This window comes from Mus caroli, unplaced genomic scaffold (genome assembly GCF_900094665.2).
Source record: "Mus caroli unplaced genomic scaffold, CAROLI_EIJ_v1.1 scaffold_12062_1, whole genome shotgun sequence".
Taxonomy (NCBI): Eukaryota; Metazoa; Chordata; class Mammalia; order Rodentia; family Muridae; genus Mus; species Mus caroli.
The window spans coordinates 3,722-27,288 of NW_018389418.1; the positions used below are offsets into that span (position 1 = coordinate 3,722).

At 37.4% G+C, this 23,567-nt stretch overlaps 1 protein-coding gene across 2 annotated transcripts; it reads left to right on the plus strand.

The window, feature by feature from the left end:
- The first annotated feature begins 6,913 nt into the window (after positions 1-6,913).
- Positions 6,914-21,078, plus strand: LOC110288103 (aldo-keto reductase family 1 member C13). Of its 2 annotated transcripts, XM_021154544.2 has the most exons (10): positions 7,005-7,092; positions 8,224-8,364; positions 9,964-10,131; positions 10,529-10,645; positions 12,284-12,361; positions 12,845-12,967; positions 13,653-13,762; positions 14,334-14,499; positions 18,840-18,922; positions 20,817-21,078. In XM_021154544.2, the coding sequence occupies exons 2-10, from the start codon at positions 8,278-8,280 to the stop codon at positions 20,857-20,859; spliced, it is 975 nt and encodes a 324-aa protein (XP_021010203.1). In that variant the 5' UTR covers positions 7,005-7,092; positions 8,224-8,277; the 3' UTR covers positions 20,860-21,078. The 2 variants fall into 2 exon arrangements, with proteins under 2 accessions (XP_021010204.1, XP_021010203.1); XM_021154545.2 differs by lacking the exon at positions 8,224-8,364 and having other exon boundaries at positions 6,914-7,092.
- The last annotated feature ends 2,489 nt before the right edge of the window (positions 21,079-23,567 follow it).

The window sequence follows — 23,567 nt, forward strand, 5'->3', positions numbered from 1 at the left end:
CAGTCTTAGTCCGTGGTGATCTGATAGGATGCATGGGATTATTTCAATATTTTTGTAGCTGTTGAGTCCTATTTTGTGACCAATTATGTGTTCAATTTTAGAGAAGGTACCATGAAGTTTTGAGAAGAAGGTATAGCCTTTTGTTTTAAGATAAAATGTTCTGTAAATATCTGTTAACTCCATTTGTTTCATAACTTCTGTTAGTTTCCATGTGACTCTGTTTAGTTTCTGTTTCCAGGATCTGTCCACTGATTAGAGTGGGGTTTTGAAGTCTCCCATCTATTCCTGTTTGCGGTGCAATGTGTGCTTTTAGCTTTACTAAAGTTTCCTTAATGAATGTGGCTGCCCTTGCATTTGGAGCATAGATGTTCAGAATTGAGAGTTCATCTTGGTAGATTTTACCTTTGAAGAATATGAAGTGCCCCGCCTTGTCTTTTTCTTTTTAACTTTGAGTTGGAAGTCGATTTTATTCGATATTAAAATGGCTACTCCAGCTTGTTTCTTCGGACCATTTGCTTGGAAAATTGCTTTCCAGGCTTTTATTCTTAGGTAGTGTCTGTCTTTGTCCCTGAGATGGGTTTCCTGTAAGCAGCAGAATGTTGGGTCCTGTTTGTGTAGCCAGTCTTTTAGTCTATGTCTTTTTATTGGGGAATTGAGTCCATTGATATGAAGAGATATTAAGGAAAAGTAATTGTTGCTTCCTATTATTTTTGTTGTTAGAGTTGGCATTCTGTTCTTGTGGCTGTCTTCTTTTAGGTTTGTTGAAGGATTACTTTCTTGCTTTTTCTAGTGCGTAGTTTCTGTCCCTGTATTGTTTTGTTTTTCTTTTTCTGTTATTATCCTTTGAAGGACTGTATTTGTGGAAATATATTTTGTGAATTTGGTTTTGTCATGGAATACCTTGGTTTCTCCATCTATGGTAATTGAGAGTTTTGCCTGAGCTGGCAATTGTATTCTCTTAGGATCTGTATACATCTGTCCAGGATCTTCTGGCTTTCATAGTCTTTGGTGAGAAGTCTGGTGTAATTATAATAGGCCTGCCTTTATATGTTGCTTGACCTTTATCCCTTACTGCTTTTAATATTCTATCTTTATTTAGTGCATTTGGCATTCTGATTATTATATGTTCTGAGGAATTTCTTTCCTGGTCCAGTCTATTTGGAGTTCTGCAGGCTTCTTGTATGTTCATGTATATCTCTTTCTTTAGGTTAGAAATTTTTTTTCTATAATTTTGTTGAAGATATTTACTGGCCCTTTAAGTTGAAAATCTTCATTCTCATCTATACCTATTATCCTTATGTTTGGTCTTCTCATTGTGTCCTGGATTTCCTGGATGTTTTGAGTTAGGATCTCTGCATCTTGCATTTTCTTTGATTGTTTTGTCCATGTTTTCTATGAAATCTTTTGTACCTGAGATTCTCTCTTCCATCTCTTGTATTTCTGTAGGTGATGCTTGCCTCCATGGCTCCTGATTTCTTTTCTGGATTTCTGTCTCCAGAGTTGTCTCTCTTTGGGTTTTCTTTATTGTTTCTACTTCGATTTTTAGATCTTGGATGGTTTTGTTCAATTCCTTCACCTGTTGGTTGTATTTTTGTGTAATTCTTTAAGGGATTTTTGTGTTTCCTCTTTAAGGAGTTCTACCTGTTGAGCTGTGTTCTCCTGTATTTCTTTAAAGGATGACCCATCCAGCAGGTCCAGTTATTCGAGGGTCTCAAGGGGACCTTCTCCTAAGAACCAAACGGGGGGTAGAGAGAGACGAGGGTCTTGTGCAAATAACGACACGGAAATGTTCTGAATTGCATCAAGACCCCACTGTATTGAGAAAGGCCCAAGGCTTAAATGCACAAGCAAAAGGGGAAGTGCCTTTCAGCAGGAAGGATGGGGCAGTAGAATTGCACAAACAAAAGGGGAAGTACTTCTCAGCAGGAGGGATGGGGCAATAGAATTGCACATTCTTTAGGCAGTTACATGGGGAAGCAGGAACTTGGCGGTATCAGGGTATCTTGAGGTCAGGACATCCAGCACTGACTTAGGGCTGGAACAATCTGTGGTTGTTCTCAGAGTGGTGTGTCGGTGGCTCGCTTTTGACCCTCTTTTCTTCTCAGGGGGGTGAGGCCCAATTTAGAGATCAGGACAATAGTGTTGCCTTAATAGCTCCCAACAAAAGGAGTTATTAATGTCCTTCTTAAAATCCTCTACCAGCATCATTAGATATAATTTTAAATACGAATCTTGCTTTTCTGGTGTGCTGGGGTATCCAGGACTAGCTGTGTTGGGAGTGCTGGGTTCTGATAATTCCAAGTTGTCTTCGTTTCTGTTGGTAAGATTCTTGCATTTTGCCATATGGTAATCTCTGGTGTTAGATTGTCTAGTTGTCTCTGGCTGGACCTTGTTCCTTCTGTGAGTCTGTTAGCCTCTGTCAGCACTCCTGGGAGACCAGCTTTCTCCTGGCAAGACTGGCACCTAGAGGACTGAGGATCAGCTCCACTTCCTGGCTGAGGATAAAGGCCCAAAGGGACTGTGTCCATGAAGCTCTGTTGCTTCTTCAGCCTGTGTGCTCTTCTGTGAGGACCTGCCTCATAGATTATGTTTTCCATTCTTTAAGCCCTATCCACCTTTCTTTGATCAGCTCTCACTGGCCTGGAGCCTCTAAATGAGGCCAGGCTGATTGGCCAACCAGCTCCAGGTGTCATCCTATCTCTGCCTTTAGAGTACTGAGATTACATGTAGGTGCCTACACCTAATTTTTTGGGTAGGGGGTAGGTGCACAGTCATTATTCACAACAGAATTGCACTGTGCAACCTGTTCTAACTCCAAGGAGAAGAATACAAATGAAGGTATACAAACATATACCTTCTTATTATTCAGTAAGGAACTACTGTGGTCAGGTCACAGGGCGACACAAAGGCTGTACTGTGGCCTGGATGTTTTCCTCCAAATGCCAGTTCTTCTCACTCTTCCCAAAGCCTCTCCATGTTAACCTGTAAAAGACACAGTACTAAGCAAGTATTTGAAACATCTGCATTAAAAAAAATAATAATGTTCATGTCACATGAACATTATAGGACTCCATTCCATCCATAGACTTGTTCTTTTTGATCATTGAGAAGATACAGGGAAGAATCAGAATCCTTAGGGTTCCTACCTAAGTAAAGGAATCATCCAAACCAATAAGGGTTGGGATCAGCTGGGGGTTACCAAGCAGTGTAAGTGGAAAAGCCAGACCCTGCAGGAGCTGAAGCTCAGATCCTAACTGTAGTACTCTCCTTTCTCACCCTGGTAGCACTTGGAGGAGATAAGCATGGCTGTGACTCAGACATGACACATGCTCCCATAGGAGAGAGATTGCCACTGAAGTCTTGTCTCTCCTGGACAGACTTGCTCCAGTTTTCAGTATTTGATTCTTTATTCATTAAAGCTCTCTATGTTCACCACATTGGAATTGGTAGCACAGAATCATGTGGTGTGGCATTTGGGGCTTTTGATAATGACATTTAAGATTGGGTCCTATAGGAGATATGAAATATCCATATCATCTCCCACAGTAAACTATACTCTATCTATCACCTATCTATCTATCTATCCCATGACCATCAAAGGGTATATCATGATACCATTAGTAAGGATTTTTATGTGTGCAGAAAGTGGAATAGCTTAAATTTCCATCATCAGGGGAGGGTCTAATTGACATGTGGCATACTTGTAAACAGATGCAACACTACTAAGCAATCATTGGAATGCACTGTAGATGCTTTCAGTCACATTAGTGGATCTCACAGATAAACTGCACGATGGAAGCTAGGCACAAATGAAATATAGTTGATACTTTTTGATAGCTCTTTAAAATTCTACTACTTATCTATTTATTTTTGTTCATTATTTTATTTATTCACTTTGCACATTGACTGCAAATTACACCCTTCTCTCAGTCTCCCCTCATTTAGTGCATACCCCTACCTCCTCCCCTTCTCCCATGAGAAACCAGCAGCTCCCTCATGTACATTAACCCACACTGACACATGAAGTCACTGCAGGCCTAAATGCATTCTCTTCCACTGAGGCTAGACAAGGTGGCTCAATTAGGAGAACAGGTTCCACAGGTAGGCAACAGTCGGGGACAGTCCCTGCTACAGTTGTTGGGGAACCTGCATGAAGACCAAGCTGCACATCTGTTATATATGTGTAGGCAGAGTCTAGATTCCAGCCAGACTTGCTCTCTGATTGGTGGTTCAGTCTCTGGAAGCCACTAAGGTTTTAGATCAGTTAACTCTGTTGATTTTCTTATACAGGCCCTATCCTCTCTGGGTCTCTCAATACTCCCCACAACTTTTCCACAAAACACCCTGAGCTCCAAAGCTGGATGGAGCGTCTTAGAAGACAGCTCTACAAGGCTTCTATCTGCAAGCATAGCAGAGTATCATGAATAGTGTCAGGGATTGGTGCTTGCCCATGGGATGAGTCTCAACCTAGGTCAGACATTGGTTGGATATTTCCTCAGTCTCTTCTCTATCTCTGTTCCTGCACTTCTTGTAGGCAAAACAAATTTGAGATCGACTTTTTAAAGGGGGGGTTAGGTTGATGTATTTTTATGTGAATAGGTATTTTGCCTGCCTGTGTCTGTTAACCACATGCATGTACTACTTATGGAAGCCAGAAGAGGGCATCAGGTCCCTGTATAAGAGAATTTTTGTGAGCCAGGAAGAATTTTCTGGTATGGAAGCTTAGACCACTAAGATAGATAATGCTCTTAAGAGCCAAGGAATCTCTTCTGTTCGCTCATATACTTCCTAGTAAACAACTTCTTCAGACTCCAATTTGATAGACATTAATTCTAGAATATTGGAAAGCATACAGAAAAGTTATTAATCACCATTAATTGTTTCTTTTGAAAAGAATGAAGTTTTACAAATTTCAGCCTGACTTGTTATTTAATGCACATGAAATGACAACTTGACATTAAAAAATTATTATGTATTCCTGTCCCATATGTTCTGCTTTAGTGGAAATCTATGTATTCTAGGTTTAATGGAATTAAAAAACTATTTCACCAATACTTTAAATTTATTCTCCCACTCTAAATCTCATTCAATTTAGTTCTTTAATGAGTGTTGAACAAGGACATAAACTATAAATATTAATCTGCATTTTAACATCTTATTTATGGTTATCTAAAATCAGGGACTGGAGAAATGGTCCAGTGGTTAAGAGTGGTTGCTATGAATTCATGGGACCAGGGTTTGTATCCCAGCACTCATATAGAAAGCTGGATCTCACATGAATTGCTGGTTACTATATCCCCAAGTGATTAGACACATTTTTCTGGTACACTCAGCATACATACAGAAATATGTAACATTTGAAGCAAATATATATTAAACTGATCTATGAAATGAATGTGTCAGAAATGTTTAAGTCATGGTGCAGAAAAAAAAAATCCAGTAATTGCCAGTTGTTTTTCAACCACTAAGCACTATTCTGTGCTGTCCCCTTTACTGTGTATTTCAGGGTCACACTTCTATCAGTGACAATAGAAAAATTCAGGAAAAAAATTGCAGGGAGAAATTTCAAAACGTTTAAACTTTTCAACTTTAATTGTTGATCACATTTTAAATAAAATTCTGAGAAGACTAAATTCAGTTCATAAGGTTTTTCTTTTTCAGTAAATAATTTACATATTCGCTTTACATCTTGACTGCTGTCTCTGCCCCTGGACCACACTACACTACCCTCAGTCCTTTACAAAGTCCCTTTCCCCTCCCTTTCGCTTCTGAGAGACTGGATGTATCCTGGATATCCCCCCCCCCCCCNNCCCNNGNNCATCAAGTTTTTGCAAGGCTAGGNGCATCCTTCCCTACTGAGGTGAGAGAAGGTAACCCAGTTGGGGGGACAGATTCCACAAAAAAAAAAGCTTTAGGGATAGATTTGCTCCAGTTATTGGGGACACCCACATGAAGATGGAGCTGAACAACTACTACATATGTGAGGGGAGGGGGATAGGTCTAGCCAGACTCTTTGGTTGGTAGTTCAATCTCTGAGAGCCCCGCAAGGGTCCAGATTAGTTGGCCTTGTTGGTCTTAATATAGGATTTCTACCCCATTCAGGATGCTCAATCCTCCCCCACACAAATAATCACAAGAGTGCCTGAGCTCCATCCAATTTTTGGCTGTGGGTCTCTGCATCCATCTCATTCAGATGCCAGATTAAGCCTCTCAGAGGTCAATTATGCTAGCTTCCTATCTGCAAGCATAACAGAGTATCATTAATAGTGTCAGGGATTGGTGCTTGCCCATGTGATAGGTCTCAAGTTGCACTGGGTATTCCTTGGCCATTCCCTTAGTCCCTGTTCCATCTTTGTCCTGGTATTTCTTGTAGATAGGACAATTTTTGGGTTGAAATATTTTGAGGGGAATGTGTCCCTATCATTTTAAGAACTCAATTGTGACTTCTTTGCTAATTATGTTGTATGGTATGCAGTAGATCATTATTTTCAGTGATGCATGATCAAGGAGAAGCTTCATAATGGCCAAATGAAAATAAGTGTCTTCAATATCATAATTATTCAATTAATCTCTTCTATAATAATACATAATATATGAGATAAAGAAGAGAAAAAAAAACACAGAAAACAAATGCTTTATCATTATATAGTACTTTATTTGAAATTCATCCATCATATGAAAATGAGTGGCTTGCATTCTTATTTGTGGACTACTTCTTTACATTTCTGACGCCTCCCTTGTGTTGGTGTCCACTAGACAGACAATAGTAGTATTTAAACAGTAGGCACACAACAGTACTGTTAACCATTAGCCAGACAGTAGCACTGATTAATCATTAACTGGATAGCAGAGAGTTAAACACTAGCCAGTGAGTAGGCATGGCTAACTTTCAGAAAGGGAGTGTCCCTTGCTAACCATCAGACAGGAAGTTGATATACAATGTTTACCCAGTTCCACTTCAGGGCAACAGAAGACTCAGGAAGTGCTTATCCAGGAGTGTGAGAGACAATGAGCTCCAAACAGCACTGTGTCAAACTAAACGATGGCCACTTCATTCCTGCCCTGGGCTTTGGCACCTATAAACCCAAGGAGGTAAGAATACAGGATTCTCAGTATCTCCAGGCTAGAGCTAATCTATGTACAAGAGAGCAGATAATTAGATTTGCCCTGCATCGGTGTCTGATTGTGTCCCTAACTGTTGACTTTTCTTATTAAATAGAGGTTACATCCACAGCTGTAATTGGTGGCTATGGGTAAGAGACTGAGCTGGTTCCATGGGAGGGTGCATGAGGATTCAGGCAAAAGAATGGGGTCTATATCCATGCTTGCTTTTTTTCTGGAGAAAAGATCCCTGCTCCTGGTCAGTCCATAGGGAGGCATGCTTACAGGGAACATAGGAAAAGCTAAACTCTAAAGACATTTTTCCCTGGTGGCGCTTAATAGTGTAGGGTATATTGAAGCTCTTGGGTAAATGCCTCAGTGGCACTGGGATACTTGCTATTACTCAGTCAGTGACTTCAGGGACAGGGAAAATGTTTGCTTATCTTCCCTGTTATTCTTGCTGTCAGCTAAGGAATCTGGGCTTGGCAAGATGTGGCTGTGTCCTTTTTGTTGTTTTTTGTTTTTGTTTTTGTTTTTCCTTGGATTTATTTTTCTGGCCTAGGCCTACTTGTGAGTTTACTGTTCCCATCCAGGGCCCCTCAGCTTTAAGAGAGAACTTGGCTGTGAGCTCCAGGCTTAAAGGGGCAGACCCATGACCTAACAATTCTGGGCACTATGCTTTTCCTGTATCCATGCTTCACAGATTGGTACAGGAGAAGAAAGTCACCAGATTCCCCAACAGCTGTCTTGGTTGCAGTGTGGGAGGGGACTTCTGTTTATGTCCACAATCTACAACACCAATTTTCTTTCCAAAAAGGCAAGGTATGAAATGAACATGGTAACTCAGGGTGGCTTCCTGTAGGTCAATGTTTCTCAATCTATGAGTTGGAACTCCTTTGGAGTTCCAAGAGTTTGCATATAAGATATCCTGGCCATCAGATATTTACATTATGATGCATAACAGTAGCATAATTACAGTATGAAGTAGCAACAAAATCATTTTATGGGTCACCACAACATGAGGCAATGAATTGAAGAGTTGCACCATTAGGAAGGTTGGGAACCAATGTCAGAGACTAATGCCTGAAACAAATATTTGCATATACATTGGTTTTGTTTCAGGGTAGCCATCAGTATCTCACAGTGAATGTTTACCAGAACTAAGTGAGATCTCCCATGTATAACTCTCAACTGTGGAAAACTTTCTGGAATTTTACAGTGCACCATTATGATGGGGAGAAGGAGGACCTAGTAAAGATAAATGTGAGTTACTGGTATTCTTTAGTGTATATTGGATTTAGAACATGGTTGTCCTCAGAATAAAAAACATCAAGTGGACTGTTTGTGAACCTGGAGGGCCTTTCTTGTTTTCTATTCCTCCTGATACCTTTTAAATGTGTGGCAAGGACCTCTTCCCTTGATGTCAAATGTGTCCATCTCCTTCCTGTTAGACTCCAGAGAAATCTGGAGATATACACAGGATTTGTTACTTTTGCAAAGTTGCACAATATCAGGAATAGGTCAAGGCCACTACTGGAGCCTCAGCTTTGATAACTCACATTGTCCTTGCTCTTGGATAAGTCAGGGCTGGTTTCCAAAAAAGGTGGTAGAAGCCAGAATTTTAGTCACTGTCTTTTATCGTGAAAAGATAACTGTAGAGATTCTTAGGACAATAAAAAAGCTACTCTCATTTACTTTTTCAACCCTTTGTAAGTGCTGTATGATTGTATGTGTCTTTGTGTGTTGTGAACAATGTCTGAGGAAGTAAGAGGTCAAAGCCGCCCTCCAATGCTCATGCTTCATCTGTGTGAACCCAGTGTCTCACTGAGTCTGTAGTGCTCAGGGGTGAGCTCCAGGGCTCACCTCGATGCTGCCTCCTCATGCACTGGGTCTGCATGCCATACTCTGCTTTACAAGAGAGCTGGGTTCCAAACTAAGATACCAAAGTTGTCTGCAAGGGTGTTACTGAGTGAGACATCTCCCTAGCCCACACCCTAATCCTTTAACAAAACCCCAGTCATATCGTTATTCAAATCTGGCAGCCAGGGCAATGATTTTAGATTTAATTCTAGCCATGTCTTTTTAAAACAAATAATCTTTGATTGAAGAGGCTGATACCCGAAATAAATAACCTCTAACATGATGTAGTTAAGGTACTTTAAATAAGGATATACTCTTACATTAGGTGTTTTTTCTGTCTGTATTTAGGTCTCTCAGAAAAAGAGAATGAATATGTAGAAAGACTAAAATAGGACAGTACTTTCTCTCCAAGTCCCTATCTATTATTAACCTGGCCTTGCTTCGTATCCGTGATCTTTGCATTTGCATCCTTTTGTAACAGTGTCTTAGCTGGGAGTAGAAGGAGTGTCTGTGTAATTGTTCTGTCCCAAGCAGACTTCCTTGTGTTCAGTTTGCTTAGTCATCCTACTACATACATTTAGTGTGACCTTCTAGCAGGCCACTGAAGCCAGGGTGAGCATCCATCAGTGCCAGTAAGTAACCAGGATTGCATGGGTATAGACAGGCTCTTGGGTGCAAATGTCTTGCTGTTAATTTTAAAAAGACCACAAGACAGCAATTTTGCCTCATTAGCTCGAACATGGGACAAAATATGGGCAAACATTGATTCTGTGAAGATACTTTTCTGTGGCAATTACAATATCTCTGGAGATTTCATTGGGTTTTATACAATAGGAAGTGGGAATGCAAGGATTGAGGTACTAGGCTCTTTCCTAACAACTGGTCTTAGGATGACTTTGAAAGACAAAAATCTTTGTGGTATAGAAATCTCCCATCTAGGCTCACTTTGAGCTAGTTCCCAGAACAGGCATCTCTAAATACCTCCTTTGGTTCCTTCCCTAGCTTCCTAAGAGTAAGTCACTGGAGGCTGCATGCCTAGCTCTAGATGTTGGGTACCGCCATATTGATACTGCTTATGCATACCAAGTAGAAGAGGAAATAGGACAGGCCATTCAAAGCAAGATTAAAGCTGGGGTTGTAAAGAGAGAAGACCTGTTCATCACTACAAAGGTATAGTATGCAAGTATACAAATTATTAAAAATAAAGTATGGCAGCAGAAATTATATTACTGAACCAGAAGTTGTTTAAAGATGTCAATTGAATTAATGGGTAAAGGATAATACAGTAAACTTTATATAAAAATAAGTTATTATTGGATATTATTTCATTAGTACGTATTTTCTTTCTTTAGTAATTATTATATTGGTTAATAAATGAGCTAACATTAACCTCAAAACTATAGCTCAGTTCTCTTTGTTAAGTAAGAGTAAAATAAACACTGAGTGAAGAGGGATTCTTATAACCTTCCTTCATGTACAAAACAATATTTCAGTATTAGATTAACTGACTATGCATATTTTGGGGATCAACTAGTCTAGCACAACTAACATTCTTCAACATCTCTAGCTTTGGTGCACTTGCTTTCGACCAGAGCTGGTCAAGCCTGCTTTGGAAAAATCACTGAAAAACCTTCAGCTGGATTATGTTGATCTCTACATCATGCATTACCCAGTGCCAATGAAGGTACGTGATTTGTATTCTCAAATGTACATATCTTTGCATAGGGGCATAGATATCATTTTTATGAATGGTTGAGATAAATTTCTACTATAATTTTATACAAAGTTAATTTATATATTACTAAGCTTCTGAGTAGGTCCCACAAAGTGTATTTTGGATTATGAAATGAGATGTCCAAGCAATGTCCAGAATCACAGATTAGAAGTAACTTCCAGGAAAACTTGTATTTACGCATCGTTTACATTGTATTACTTGATGTTTCCTTAGGTCTTGTCCCTGTTTTCTCTCTTGGCAGCAAAACTGGCCTTAAGACAGTTTCAGTTTCAAGGTCACTAACATTTTATAGTTTCTCATGATGTCTCGTTACTAAAAATCAGTCACTCGTTACTAAAAATCAGTCACAACTGGCCTTACATGCCTGTCTCTGGGCACGCATGTATTCATGTTCATTACTTATCGTGGGTCAGGAGTGATATAAATTCTTGTTTTAGGTCAAGGCTATGCAATGAAAGGGTTTCCCAATGAACATGAAGCATTTTTTTTCTAAAAGAAAAAGTAGACAAAATAATATAAGCCAACCAGGAGGCCTCATTTAGAATTTCAAAAATATTATTTGGGTATAGACATTATAAGCACATACACACACACACACATAAATATATATATATGCCATATTGATACTGCTTCTGCATATCGCATAGAAGAGGGATAGAACAGGCCATTCAAAGCAAGATTAAAGCTGGGGTTGTAAAAAGCGAAGACCTGTTCATCACTACAAAGGTATAGTATGCATTATTAAAATAAAGTATGGCAGCAGAAATTATATTACTGAATCAGAAGTTGTTTAAAGATGTCAATTGAATTAATGGGTAGAGGATATAAAGTAAACTCTATATAAAAATAAGTTAGTTATTGGATGTTATTTTATTAGTATGTATTTTCTTATATACACATATATATATACATATATATATATGTATATATATATATATATACACACACACACACACACACACATGAGTGTGTGTGTGTGTGTGTGTGTAACATCAAATAAAGAAAGAGAGGCCATGAGCTTGAGAAACATTCATGGAAAGTATTGGAGGGATGAAGGGAAAGAAGAGAAATGATTTAACTATATTATAATTTTAAAATTAAAATTATTATAAGAAAGAAAATATTTGATTATTCATAAAATTAATTCAAGTGAAATCAGCAGAGTAGGCTTCCAAAGATAATGTAATTCTACACACATATTAGTTTTTAAGCACAGTACTCAGAATGATGCCTCACTCACTAATGACTGCTTACTGTCTTATTTCCAAGATATCTTTAAAAAAACCAAACAAACATATTTTTGTTTACTGTGAGTGTTTTTTTTTTTTCTTGTATGTATGTTGGCTTCCTATGTGCATGCCTAGGGCATGTGAAAGCCAGAAGAGGGCATTGGGTCCCTCCCATAGGACTGGAATGACAGTTGTGGCCAAGTATGTATGTTCTGGAAATTGAATTCAGGTCCTCTGAAAGAACAGAAAGGGCTTAATCACTGAACTATCTCTCCAGCTCCTCCATGATAGTCTTAAACACATTTCTATAGAAAAGATACATGTGTTTTGAGGTTGTTTTAAGTTGTTTCTCTTCCAGTCAGGGGATAATGATTTTCCAGTAAATGAGCAAGGGAAATCTCTGTTGGACACTGTGGATTTCTGTGACACATGGGAGGTGAGTACGTTTAAAAACAACAGTAAAGCACACAGAGGAAGGGATAATCAGCTCATTTTCTCTTGGGTGTAGAAATTCATTTTTACTCATAGATATTTGCCGGAGTGGAAGGGGAGGGATATATTACTAAAATGTAAGAGGGATAAATGAAGGGCCCAGGACAAGGAGTCATATGGGTATTTTGCTACCTTATGTAGTAATATCCTTGATTTTTTACTGATGTTACAGAAATTCCTCTTTGGCCAATCTTTTGCTTTATTGTCATTCCTATCTTGACTTGTTTGGATTTAAATCCAGTGATCACCTGGGAGATTAACCCATCTAACCTTTAGTGCCTACAGTCAATTTATAGTCTGACAAGTGTTCTAGCCCTGAACAATATGTCTACTCTGGACAATTTTTCCTGTAATTGATGCATATTATGTTTATATCCATGGAGTCTCTTTTAAGTATGACCCTTTATTGCCTCTTTCTCATTACCAGAGGTTGGAGGAGTGTAAGGATGCAGGATTGGTCAAGTCCATTGGGGTGTCCAACTTTAACCACAGGCAGCTGGAGCGAATCCTCAATAAGCCAGGACTGAAGTACAAACCTGTCTGCAACCAGGTGAGGATCTGCATTCCCTCTCCATCTGTCAGTCTTTCCTCACTTCTGTACAACTGATGCCCATTTAGTTGCCCTCTGTACAAGTGATTTTCATCTTCTGTAAAAACGATTCAAAGAGCAACATCATTGTTTTAAAGACTCAGGGGATTCTAAATTTAAATTTGGACTCTTAGAGTATTGGTGAGAAGAGAGACATGCTACGGTGCCCAACTGATAAACCATGTGGAGATTTAGCGTTGTTCCATCAGGCAGAAGTGAGAGCAGGGAAAAGTGAACTTCTCCCTGAAATAAGAAGAATGAGTAGACATGGGATATTTTATTGAAAAAAAATGGGTGAAGACAAAAATTAGTCAGTGCCCAAGATTTGCCTAGATATATTCTTCTCTCCATCTTAATATAGTCCATCTTCAGAATCCCATTAAGCTTTGCAGCTGGCGTCTTTACCCAATTATCCCTCTAGCTCTCCATTGACTATATTTTTTGACACAAAAACTTGCCCAGTCAAATGTTATCAGAAGAATGCTCCCAAGTTAGTTCTTTTGTCCTTCAAGAAAAATTTGCAACAAATTGATCTTATTAATTCATGTGTGAAATTACATATATTTTATTGAATTTAAGCATTTTTATTCATCATAATATGAGTATTTGATAAAACCTGATATATTTTCATCATATTCTATGGTAGGTTGAATGTCATCTCTATTTGAACCAGAGTAAGCTACTGGATTACTGCGAATCAAAAGACATTGTTCTCGTTGCTTATGGTGCTCTGGGGACCCAGCGATATAAAGAATGGTAATAAGTTACAGAGAGTAAACCTGAAGGAAAACTGTCAATTAGCACCCCAACACTCAGCTCTCAGGGAGAGGGGGGATCTTTCTTTAGAAGAACCTGGTGAAGCAGTATCTTAATTTCTTTTCCTGCTAGTCTGATAAAACATTCTGACAGAAGCTAATTAAGGGTGAAAGTGCTTATTATAGGTCACAATTCAAGGACACAGACTAGAAAAGGAGCAAGTCAAGGTGTCAGGAGCTTGAAATGGGTGATCATTTCTCCTTATAATCAAGATGCAGACAATGATGAACACGAAAACTCAGATCACTTTCTCCCTTTATACAGCTGGGATTCCCTGCTCAGGGAAATGGTCCCATCCAAAATTGAAATGGGTCTTCTCACATCAATTTTCATAATAAGATAATCCCCAACAGGCATCTGAGAAACTCATCTGACAAGTTACTCTAGATTTTGTCCAGTTGAGATCCATACCCATCACACCTAGTCTAGAATGGGCCATCTAATGTGTTTTGAAGTACTGTAATATAACCAAAAGCTTGGCCTCATGAGCTCATTCCTACTTTCCTTCTAGGGTGGACCAGAACTCCCCAGTTCTCTTGAATGATCCAGTTCTTTGTGATGTGGCCAAAAAGAACAAGCGAAGTCCTGCCTTGATTGCACTTCGATACCTGTTTCAACGTGGGATTGTGCCCCTGGCCCAAAGTTTCAAAGAAAATGAGATGAGAGAGAATTTGCAGGTGATGAGCTTTGGTCCTTAGGGTTCTTATACAGCATCTTCCATATGCTTGCTTCCTTCAAATCTATCAGAATACATTTGAGATCAAGCTCATATCCCTAGGCATGTGAGTTTTCAAATGCATTGAGAAATGTTTTAAACTTACCATGACTTGACAGATTTAGTGTTGGAGATGATGTAAAATTTGGTTTGCATTGTCAGTCAAGTGCTGTCTGTCTGTCTGTATGTATATATGTATGCATCTGTTTGAGTATTAAAATATTTGAGTATGCAGGGGAATAATAGTAAAACCATAGAAATTTCTAGAATCAAAATTACTGAGTCTAGATCCCTCACTTCAGAAAATAAAGAATAAGTCCATGGAAAAGGGGTTCACAGCCCCTTCACATATCTTCAAGGAACCATTATACATATTTTCAGGATGATGAGGCCTCTCAAGCTCAGACGACTAATTGAACTTTTCCTCATTTCCATATAGGCTTTGTACTGACACTTTCCTAGGTTTTAATCCTCCTCTAAACCAAGACAATGAGAAACCTTTTATGACAAACACAGAGTTGATCCATCATTGAGTCTGTAAAGTTCAAATGTCCAGTGCAAGTTACACAGCAGACAAGATTCAAGGGAAAGAAATAGACACTACTTCTCTGGGTGAAGGTGATAAAACACTTCAACAGTGTGCAGACCAAGAACTGTGGGTTATAATCATTCTGTAATATTTACATTGTATCAATTGTGTTAATTACTATCTCAAAATTCAGATGTATATGCTGTATTATCTTCTTCCAAGTTTTTTCCTAATTTTTTATTATTTAAATGCATTTTATACATCAAACATATTAATAATATTATGTTGAGAATCAAATAATACCTAAAAATTTGTTCAACTTTTATATTCATATCCTTTCATACCCTAAAAATATCATTAATGAATATTCAATACTATCCATAACTGAAGATCTTATATCTAATGTTGAATATTAAATTGTTTCAAAACATACAAAATATTCTTTGGGAGTTAAACATAGTCAAAGAGCTTAAACTATCAAAAATGAATCATTGAGAAATGCATTCAAAAGCCCTTATGTGATACCACCTGATATAGTGAAAGAGTATTTAAAACACATTATATATCCGTGTACATTGTCTAACAATCAGTTTACTTAAAAAAGATTATCAGTGTTTCTAGGAGAGAAATTATTTTATCAGTACATATACTTTAAAATTTTCAAAATAGCAAATACTCTTTGAAGTTAAACATTAAGAAAATGCTAATTTCAAGCATGGTGAGAAAAATTATCAATAATATTTCCATGATATTTTTAGAACATGATTTGAATATTTTCAACTGTTAATATTCAACAAGCAGAGTAATTATTTTAAGATATATTTCGTCATTATGTCTACCTTTCCATTTCTGATACTGTCTATGCCTTCTGGCTAGGGGTTTTTCTATCTGGTCGATTTTCTCAAAAAACCAGCTCCTGGTTTTGTTTATTCTTTGTATAGTTCTTTTTATTTCAGTTTGGTTTGATTATTTCTTGCCATCTAATCCTCTTGGGTGTATTTGCTTCTTTTTGTTCTAGAGCTTTCATGTGTGCTTTCAAGCTGTTAGTGTAAGCTCTCTCCAGTTTCTTCTTGGAGGTACTCAGAGCTATGAGTTTTCCTCTTACCACTAACCTCTTACCTCTTACCATTGTGTCACATAAGATATGGTATGATGTTTCTTCATTTTCATTAAATTCTAAAAAGCCTTTAATTTCTTTCTTTACTTCTTCCATGACCAATCTATCATTGAGTAAAGCGTTGTTCAGCTTCCATGTGTGTAAATGCATTCCATTTTGTTTGTTTGTTTTTGTTTTTGTTTTTGTTGGTATTTAAGACCAGCCTTAGTCCGTGGTGATGAGATATGATGCATGGAATTATCTCAATCTTCTTGTATCTGTTGAGGCCTCTTTTGTGACCAATTATATGCTCAATTTTGGAGAAGGTACTGTGAGGTGCTGAGAAGAAGGTATATTCTTTTGCTTTAGGATGAAATGTTCTATTAAAAAAATTGTGAGATTAATTTGGTTTATAACTTCTGTTAGTTTCATTGTGTCTCTGTTTAGTTTCTGATTCCAAGATCAGTCCATTTCTGAGAGTGGGGTACTGAAGTCTCCCATGATTATTGTGTGGGATACAAGGTCCACTTTGAGCTTTAATAAAAGTATCTTTTATGAATCTGGCTACCCTTGCATTTGGACCATAGATGTTCAGAATTGAGAGTTCATCTTAGTAGGTCTTTCCTTTGATCAGTATGAAGTGTCCTTACTTATCTTTCTCAACTTTTGGTTGAGAGACGATTTTATTCTATATTAAAATGGCTACTCCATCTTGTTTCTTGGGACCATTTGCTTGGAAAGTTGTTTTCCAACCTTTTACTCTGAGGTAGTGTCTGTGTTTGTTACTGAGGTTGTTTCCTGTATGCAACAAAATTCTGGGTCCTGTTTACATATCCAGCCTGTTAGTCTCTGTCTTTTGGGGGAAATTGAGTCTATTGATGTTAAGAGATATTAAGGAAAAGTGATTGTACTTCCTGATGTTTTTGTTGTTAGAGGTTGAATTATGTTTGTTTGGCTCCCTTCTTTTGAATTTGTCTAAAGATCACTTTATTGCTTTTTTTTAGGGTATAGGTTTTTCCTTGTGTTGGTATTTTCCATCTACTATCCTTTGTAGGGCTGGATTTATGGAAAGATATTGTGTTAATTTGGCTTTTTTCATGGAATATCTTGGTTTCTCTGTCTATGGCAGGAGAGTTTTGCTGGGTGTAGTAGCCTGGGCTGGCATTTGTGTTCTCTTAGTGTCTGTATGGCATCTACCTAGGATCTTCTAGCTTTTATAGTCCCTAGTGAGAACTTTGGTGTAATTCTGATAGGTCTGCCTTTTTATGTTACTTGACCTTTTCCCCTTACAGCTTTTAATATCCTTTCTTTGTTTAGTGCATTTGGTGCTTTGATTATTATGTGACAGAAGGAATTTCTCTTCCATACTTATTATCCTTAGGTTTGGTCTTCTCCTTCTGTCCTGGATTTCCTGGATGTTTTGGGTTAGGAGCCTTTTGCATTTTGCATTTTCTTTCACTGTTGTGTCAATGTCTTCTATGGTATCTTCTGCACCTGAGATTCTCTCTTCTATCTCTTGTATTCTGTTGCTGATGCTTGTGACTGTGACTCCTGATCTCTTTCCTAGGTTTTCTATCACCAGGGTTGTCTCCCTTTGTGATTTCTTTATTGTTTCTATTTCCATTTTTAGATCTTGTATAGTTTTGTTTGTTTCCTTCACATTTTTGGTAGTGTTTTCCTATACTTTTTTAAGGGATTTTTATGTTTCCTCTTTAAGGACTTCTAGCTGTTTACCTGTGTTCTCCTATATTTCTTTAAGGGAGTTATTTATGTCCTTCTTAAAGTCCTCTATTATCATCCTGAGAAATGATTTGAGATCCAAATCTTGCTTTTATGGTGTATTTAGGACTTGCTGTGGTGGGAGAATTGGGTTCTGATGATGCCAAAGTAACCTTGGTTTCTGCTACTTATGTTCTTACACTTGCCTCCCACCATCTCTTGTGCTACCTTCCCTTGCTATATCTGACTGGAGCCTGTCCTTCCTGTGATCCTGGTTATGTCAGGACTCCTCAGAGTTCAGCTGTCTTTGTGATTCTATGATTCAAGGGTCGTGATATTCTGAGATCCTGGGTGTATTAGAGGTCATGTAGTCAAGCTCCCTCTGGAACCCTGAGATCCTGGTATAACCAAGCTCCTGGGATCTTGTGAAACATCAAAGGACCTAACCCTGTGTATATTTTTTGAGATGTAAGCATATATAGAAAATCATTTTAAAGTTAAAACATCTCAAATTTAAATAAGAATATCTTTGAAAGCCAGCTCTTTCATTCTACATGAGTTTGGATAAGTCTTAACTTGTATAACGTCGAAAAAGCATTCTTTACATTTTAATTATTTATTGATGAATCCCAGAAATCTAACTCCCCATACAAGACAATGATTTGTTTGAGGTATTTCAAACTTTATTCTAGGTTTCTTGGACAATGTGTATCACAGCTTGTTTATAAAGTCAGCATTTTTTCTTCACATGTGACCCTTGAGATTACCTATTATCTGTGGTATTATGCAATTTTAACATTTCTCAAAAGCAATTTCTTTCATTTTTACTTGTTATTGATTAACCATGAATATTTTGATAAACAATGGTCATCATTTTTAGGAATGCACTAATTACATTGCCTTTGAGATTTAATATGTGAGTCATTCAAATGCTAAAACCTTTGTGCTTTTCTGACAGGTTTTTGGATTTCAGTTGTCTCCTGAGGACATGAAAACACTAGATGGCCTGAACAAAAACTTTCGATACCTTCCAGCAGAGTTGTAAGTAATGTTGAGGAACACCTCGGCTCAATGTGCTCCAATTCAAGAGGTTTCTTTCCTCTTCCATTCATGTTGGTTCAGAAACTAAATGCCTATTTGGCTGCAACACGTTTTCCATGGAGATATTTAATATAATATTTGTTTCCAAATTTCTGAAATGTGAACATATCAGCACTAAACACAGAGAAAGTTTTGAAAGTCATATTCAAAAATAACAAGAGAACCTTTGAGAAAAAGTTTCAGAGCTTTAATAGCTACCCAAAGATCTTAATTACCCTTTATGCTCTTAGGGTTCCAAGTTTGATACTGGACATAGGTTTGTTGCAGAATATTTAATCATGCTGTGAACCCCATGATTGTGTTGTTTACTGGAAAACACCTACCTTTATTTAATTCAAGAGCTTTCTGCTTATTGTAAATAGGATTAAATAAAGTCAACCATAGTTCATGAGGCAGAACAAGCAACCAGTTGAGAAGGAGTCAGTCTGAGAGTCCAGGGTTCATTCCCCACATAAGGCACCAAATATTGTTTTTTTAACAATATCTCAATCCTTCAATTTTACTAATGAAGACTTGGGAGCCAGATGCTGTGGTGAAAGCCTGCTAGATCAGAGAGGCAGAGGAAGGATCCAGCTGACCTTTCTCCTTAACTGATGTCTCAAAAGGAAGTTTTCCTTTATGCTGTCTTTAAAAGATCCCTAAAACTGAATGTCCCTTGCTTCCACTTCCTGTGCATCTCTCTATCTGTCTTCCTGATTTCCTCTTACTCTCTATGTTTTTTCCCCTATGTTCACTTCCTGTCAGCTAGTTGCTTGCTCAGCCCCTTGACCTATGGTTGGTTTTATTTAATTCTCTTTACAATGACCAGAAAGTTCTTGGATTAATGGAGTGATAAAGGTGAGTGACATCCAAACTAGAAAAAGGTTTTTCCAGTAAACAACAAAATTGTGGGGTTCACAGTGAGATCAAGCATCCTGCAACATAAATTATAAATAATGACAAAGAATACACATATATGCACATATGTGCATATTAATCTCTTTCTATCATCTATCTAGCATTGTTTTTCTATCTATCATCTATCTTCTACCTATTCTTAGTAGAAGTAAATATGATAAAATTTAAGGGATTAGAAGATCTACAATATAAAATTGGTGCATATGTATATTAACATTATTAATATTTTTGTTACTATAGAGCAGAAATAAAGGCACAAGAAGAGTGTTACTCAATGACTGAATCACTGTTATAAATAATAAATCTCTTCCCAAATTTTAACAATAAACAATTTTTATCATTGCATATTTTAGATTTTATTTATATAGAGAGGTTTACAGATGTTTATTTATATAGAGAGGTTTACAAATGTTCCTTGGACATGGAAACCCGTCTTTTTTACTGACATTCTTTTTCTAACTCAATCTAATACAGTACGTTGTAGATGATAGAAGTGAGTAAATAATTAATGGAATACTAAGAGTTAAATGGAAGTGAAGGTGTTAAGTATCAATGTGCATAGTAAAATGTTTTTGTGTTGAACTAAAGATGACATAATGCTTTTCTCCTTTTATTGGAGACTAAAGTTGGAAAGGATTTTTGGTATTTCTTTCTTTCATTGATGCATAAAGGAAGTTAAGGGAGATGAATATTTATGAACACTAGTCTTTGGGTTTTCTGTTCTAGAAGAAGGGACATAATTGTTTAAAAATTCTAAATGATATTTTAAAAACATTTCTTATAAAACATTGTAAATGACTGTAGGACTATCTCATTCTGCAACCAATCAGGGAATGAAACAATTAGCATTCACCTTGATGGTGGCTTCCTAGAAGTTACTGCTTTACATTGCATATACAGACAATACATCTCATGTTTGTTTTCATTTCCTATTTAGCCTTGTTGACCACCCAGAGTATCCATTTGTGGAGGAATATTAACATGGAGTATCTAATCATGACTTCTGCCTGATGTCCCTGTGTGTGGACAGTGATGCTGGTGATATGACCAAGATGCTGTTGAATGGACTTGTCATTTCTGATGAATCTTGGTTGTTTAGCAACTCACATTAAGCTGAAGCTTTAATTAATGATCTCAAAGAAATGGAATATAATTTTCATGATGCTTTGAAATAAATATGAATTTTTCTCTTCAAAAGATATTTTCTTTGTTTTTTGTTTTGTTTTGTTTTGTTTTTCTTGTGTTTCTTGCATCATTATGACACGAAAATAGCTTTGTTGGTAGTTGTAGGTGTTGTTTGGAAATAGTGATTTCCACTTTATAGATATTTCAGGATTCTGGTAAGTAGTGTTTTCAGCTCAGGTAATAGCTGATAGTCAGCCATTTACTCAAAGGGCCAGCAAATATCTTCAACAAAATTATAGAAGAAAACTTCCCCAACCTAAAGAAAGAGATTCCCATGAACATAGAAGAAGACTACAGAACTCCAAATAGTTTGGACCAGAAAAGAAAGTCCATGGACCAAATTCCAAATAGTTTGGACCAGAAAAGAATAACCATGTGCAGTATGGATAAAATGTTCCCTTCTCTTTGAAAGAAATTCATTAAAAGTCTTTTTCATGTATTAAACATTTTTTGTTAATGTGAACTCTATATGCTTCCCTTATGATCATTTCCTATTTTGACAACAGCATTTCAAATCCTATACAAATGCTCTAAAGTTTATAGCTATGCAATGCTTCCCAATTTTTCTGTGAATTCTTCTGAGAAAGCCCACACATTAAATTAGATAGTCTTCTGTGATTTGACTGCACTGATAGATACCAATAGTTATATAACAGGTGAAAGTCATAATGGGTGCTAAGGTTTGGTTTGTACCTTGGCACACAGTTTACAACAGTGGTTAATCATTCTACATCTAATCATGACCTTACTGCTCTTGTTACTGCGATGTTCTCACTGCACTGTCATGACTAAGCACAATAATTACAAAGCAAAAATGGGCTTGCCAAATATGGGAAGTTAAAAAGCTTATTTTTCCTTTCAAGTTTCAACTTAGTTTCTTGAGAGTCAAAAATTCAGAGATACCTAATCATTTAGGTATATTACTGTGAGCATGTAGTGTAAGACATCTGACTGTTTCAATGCATATCTGATTACAAAGATACATTGTGGGCTGAGGAAATGTCTCTGTATCCACAGACAGTAAAATGCTTTATTGTCTTACTTTTAAATTATTTTATTGGGTTCTTATTCCTCTACCTCCCTTCCAACATTTACTCCACCCTAATCACTTCCAATTCCTCAACACTGTGTAGGAGAGAAAGAAGGTTAGAGGGGCAAAGGGGTATAGACTTCTATAGGCTACTTTCTTCTGACTAAGGACTTCATGGTTCTTGTGGCTAGTTCAATATTTGTCTGTCAGGATATCTACAAGTTCTTGTCCTTGTCAAACTACAACAACAGCAACCAGGAGTAGCTGGGGAGCAGCAAAGACAGCAGCCACAGCTGGCTGCTTCTTCTTCTTCTTCTTCTTCTTCTTCTTCTTCTTCTTCTTCTTCTTCTTCTTCTTCTTCTTCTTCTTCTTCTTCTTCTTCTTCTTCTCCTTCTCNTCTTCTTCTTCTTCTTCTCCTTCTCCTTCTCCTTCTCCTTCTCCTTCTCCTTCTCCTTCTCCTTCTCCTTCTCCTTCTCCTTCTCCTTCTCCTTCTCCTCCTCCTCCTCCTTCTTCTTCTTCTTCTACTACTTTTTCTTCCTCTTCTTCTCTTCTTCCTCCTCCTCCTCTTTATCTTCCTCCTTCTCTTTCTTTCTCTTCCACTTTTGAGCAATGTTTACCCTCTCTGAACTCTGGCATTTACTCCTGCTCTAGAGTCTTTAGAGAATTGAATGATCTGAAGCTGACAAAAATTATGCCTCTCCTAGAGCACAAGACAATCACAGTCAGCTGCTCTGGACAAACTGAAGAAGCCCACATTCCATAACTGGGGTTAAAACCAAAAACATACTCACATAACATAACTGCATTTTAAAGAAACAAAAATTGTCACTACACTGCTTGGTGTATATGTATAAGGATCTAGTTTCAGATTCCTAGAATGCATGTTAAAAGTCTGTGTGGTAGCCTATGTCTGCAATTCCAGTTTTTCTATAGTGGGGTAGGAGACATGAGGGCAGAATCCCTGGATGCTTGTAGATAAACTGTTCTGGTATGCTCAGCAGTGAACAGCAAGAGCTCTGTTTGAAACAAGGTGGCAGTTAAAGAGCAAGGACTGGCTCCTGAGGTTGTCCTCTGATCTCCATGCTGAGGCATGTGTATACCAGCACTCACACATATGTTCCTACACATATCATGTACACCCAACATATACATACAAAGATAAAACAAAGGGTTCATGGTGACACCCACAAAACATAGGAGACTAATGCATCCTAGTCTATCAAATGTTAACTTATTATCCAATAAATATATTGCATAATTTACTATGATTGAAAGATTCTAAAAAGAAAATTAATAAAAATTATGTTTCTTTATCATTATATACTAATATATTTAGGAATTCTAATTAATTTAAAATAAGTAAATTGGTTTGATATCTCTGGTACACGTGGACTACTGTTTTAAGTTCACTTCCCCTCATGAAGTTGCTTGAAAATGGAAGAAGTTCATTTTCTCTCAGGTGTCTCTTTAAGG

Coding starts and splice junctions, on each gene's coding strand:
- LOC110288103 (XM_021154544.2), top strand. CDS start 8,278: ATGTATAACTCTCAACTGTGGAAAACTTTCTGGAATTTTACAGTGCAC. Junction 10,646..12,283: donor ATTACCCAGTGCCAATGAAG/GTACGTGATTTG, acceptor TTTCTCTTCCAG/TCAGGGGATAATGATTTTCC. Junction 12,968..13,652: donor ACAAACCTGTCTGCAACCAG/GTGAGGATCTGC, acceptor ATTCTATGGTAG/GTTGAATGTCATCTCTATTT.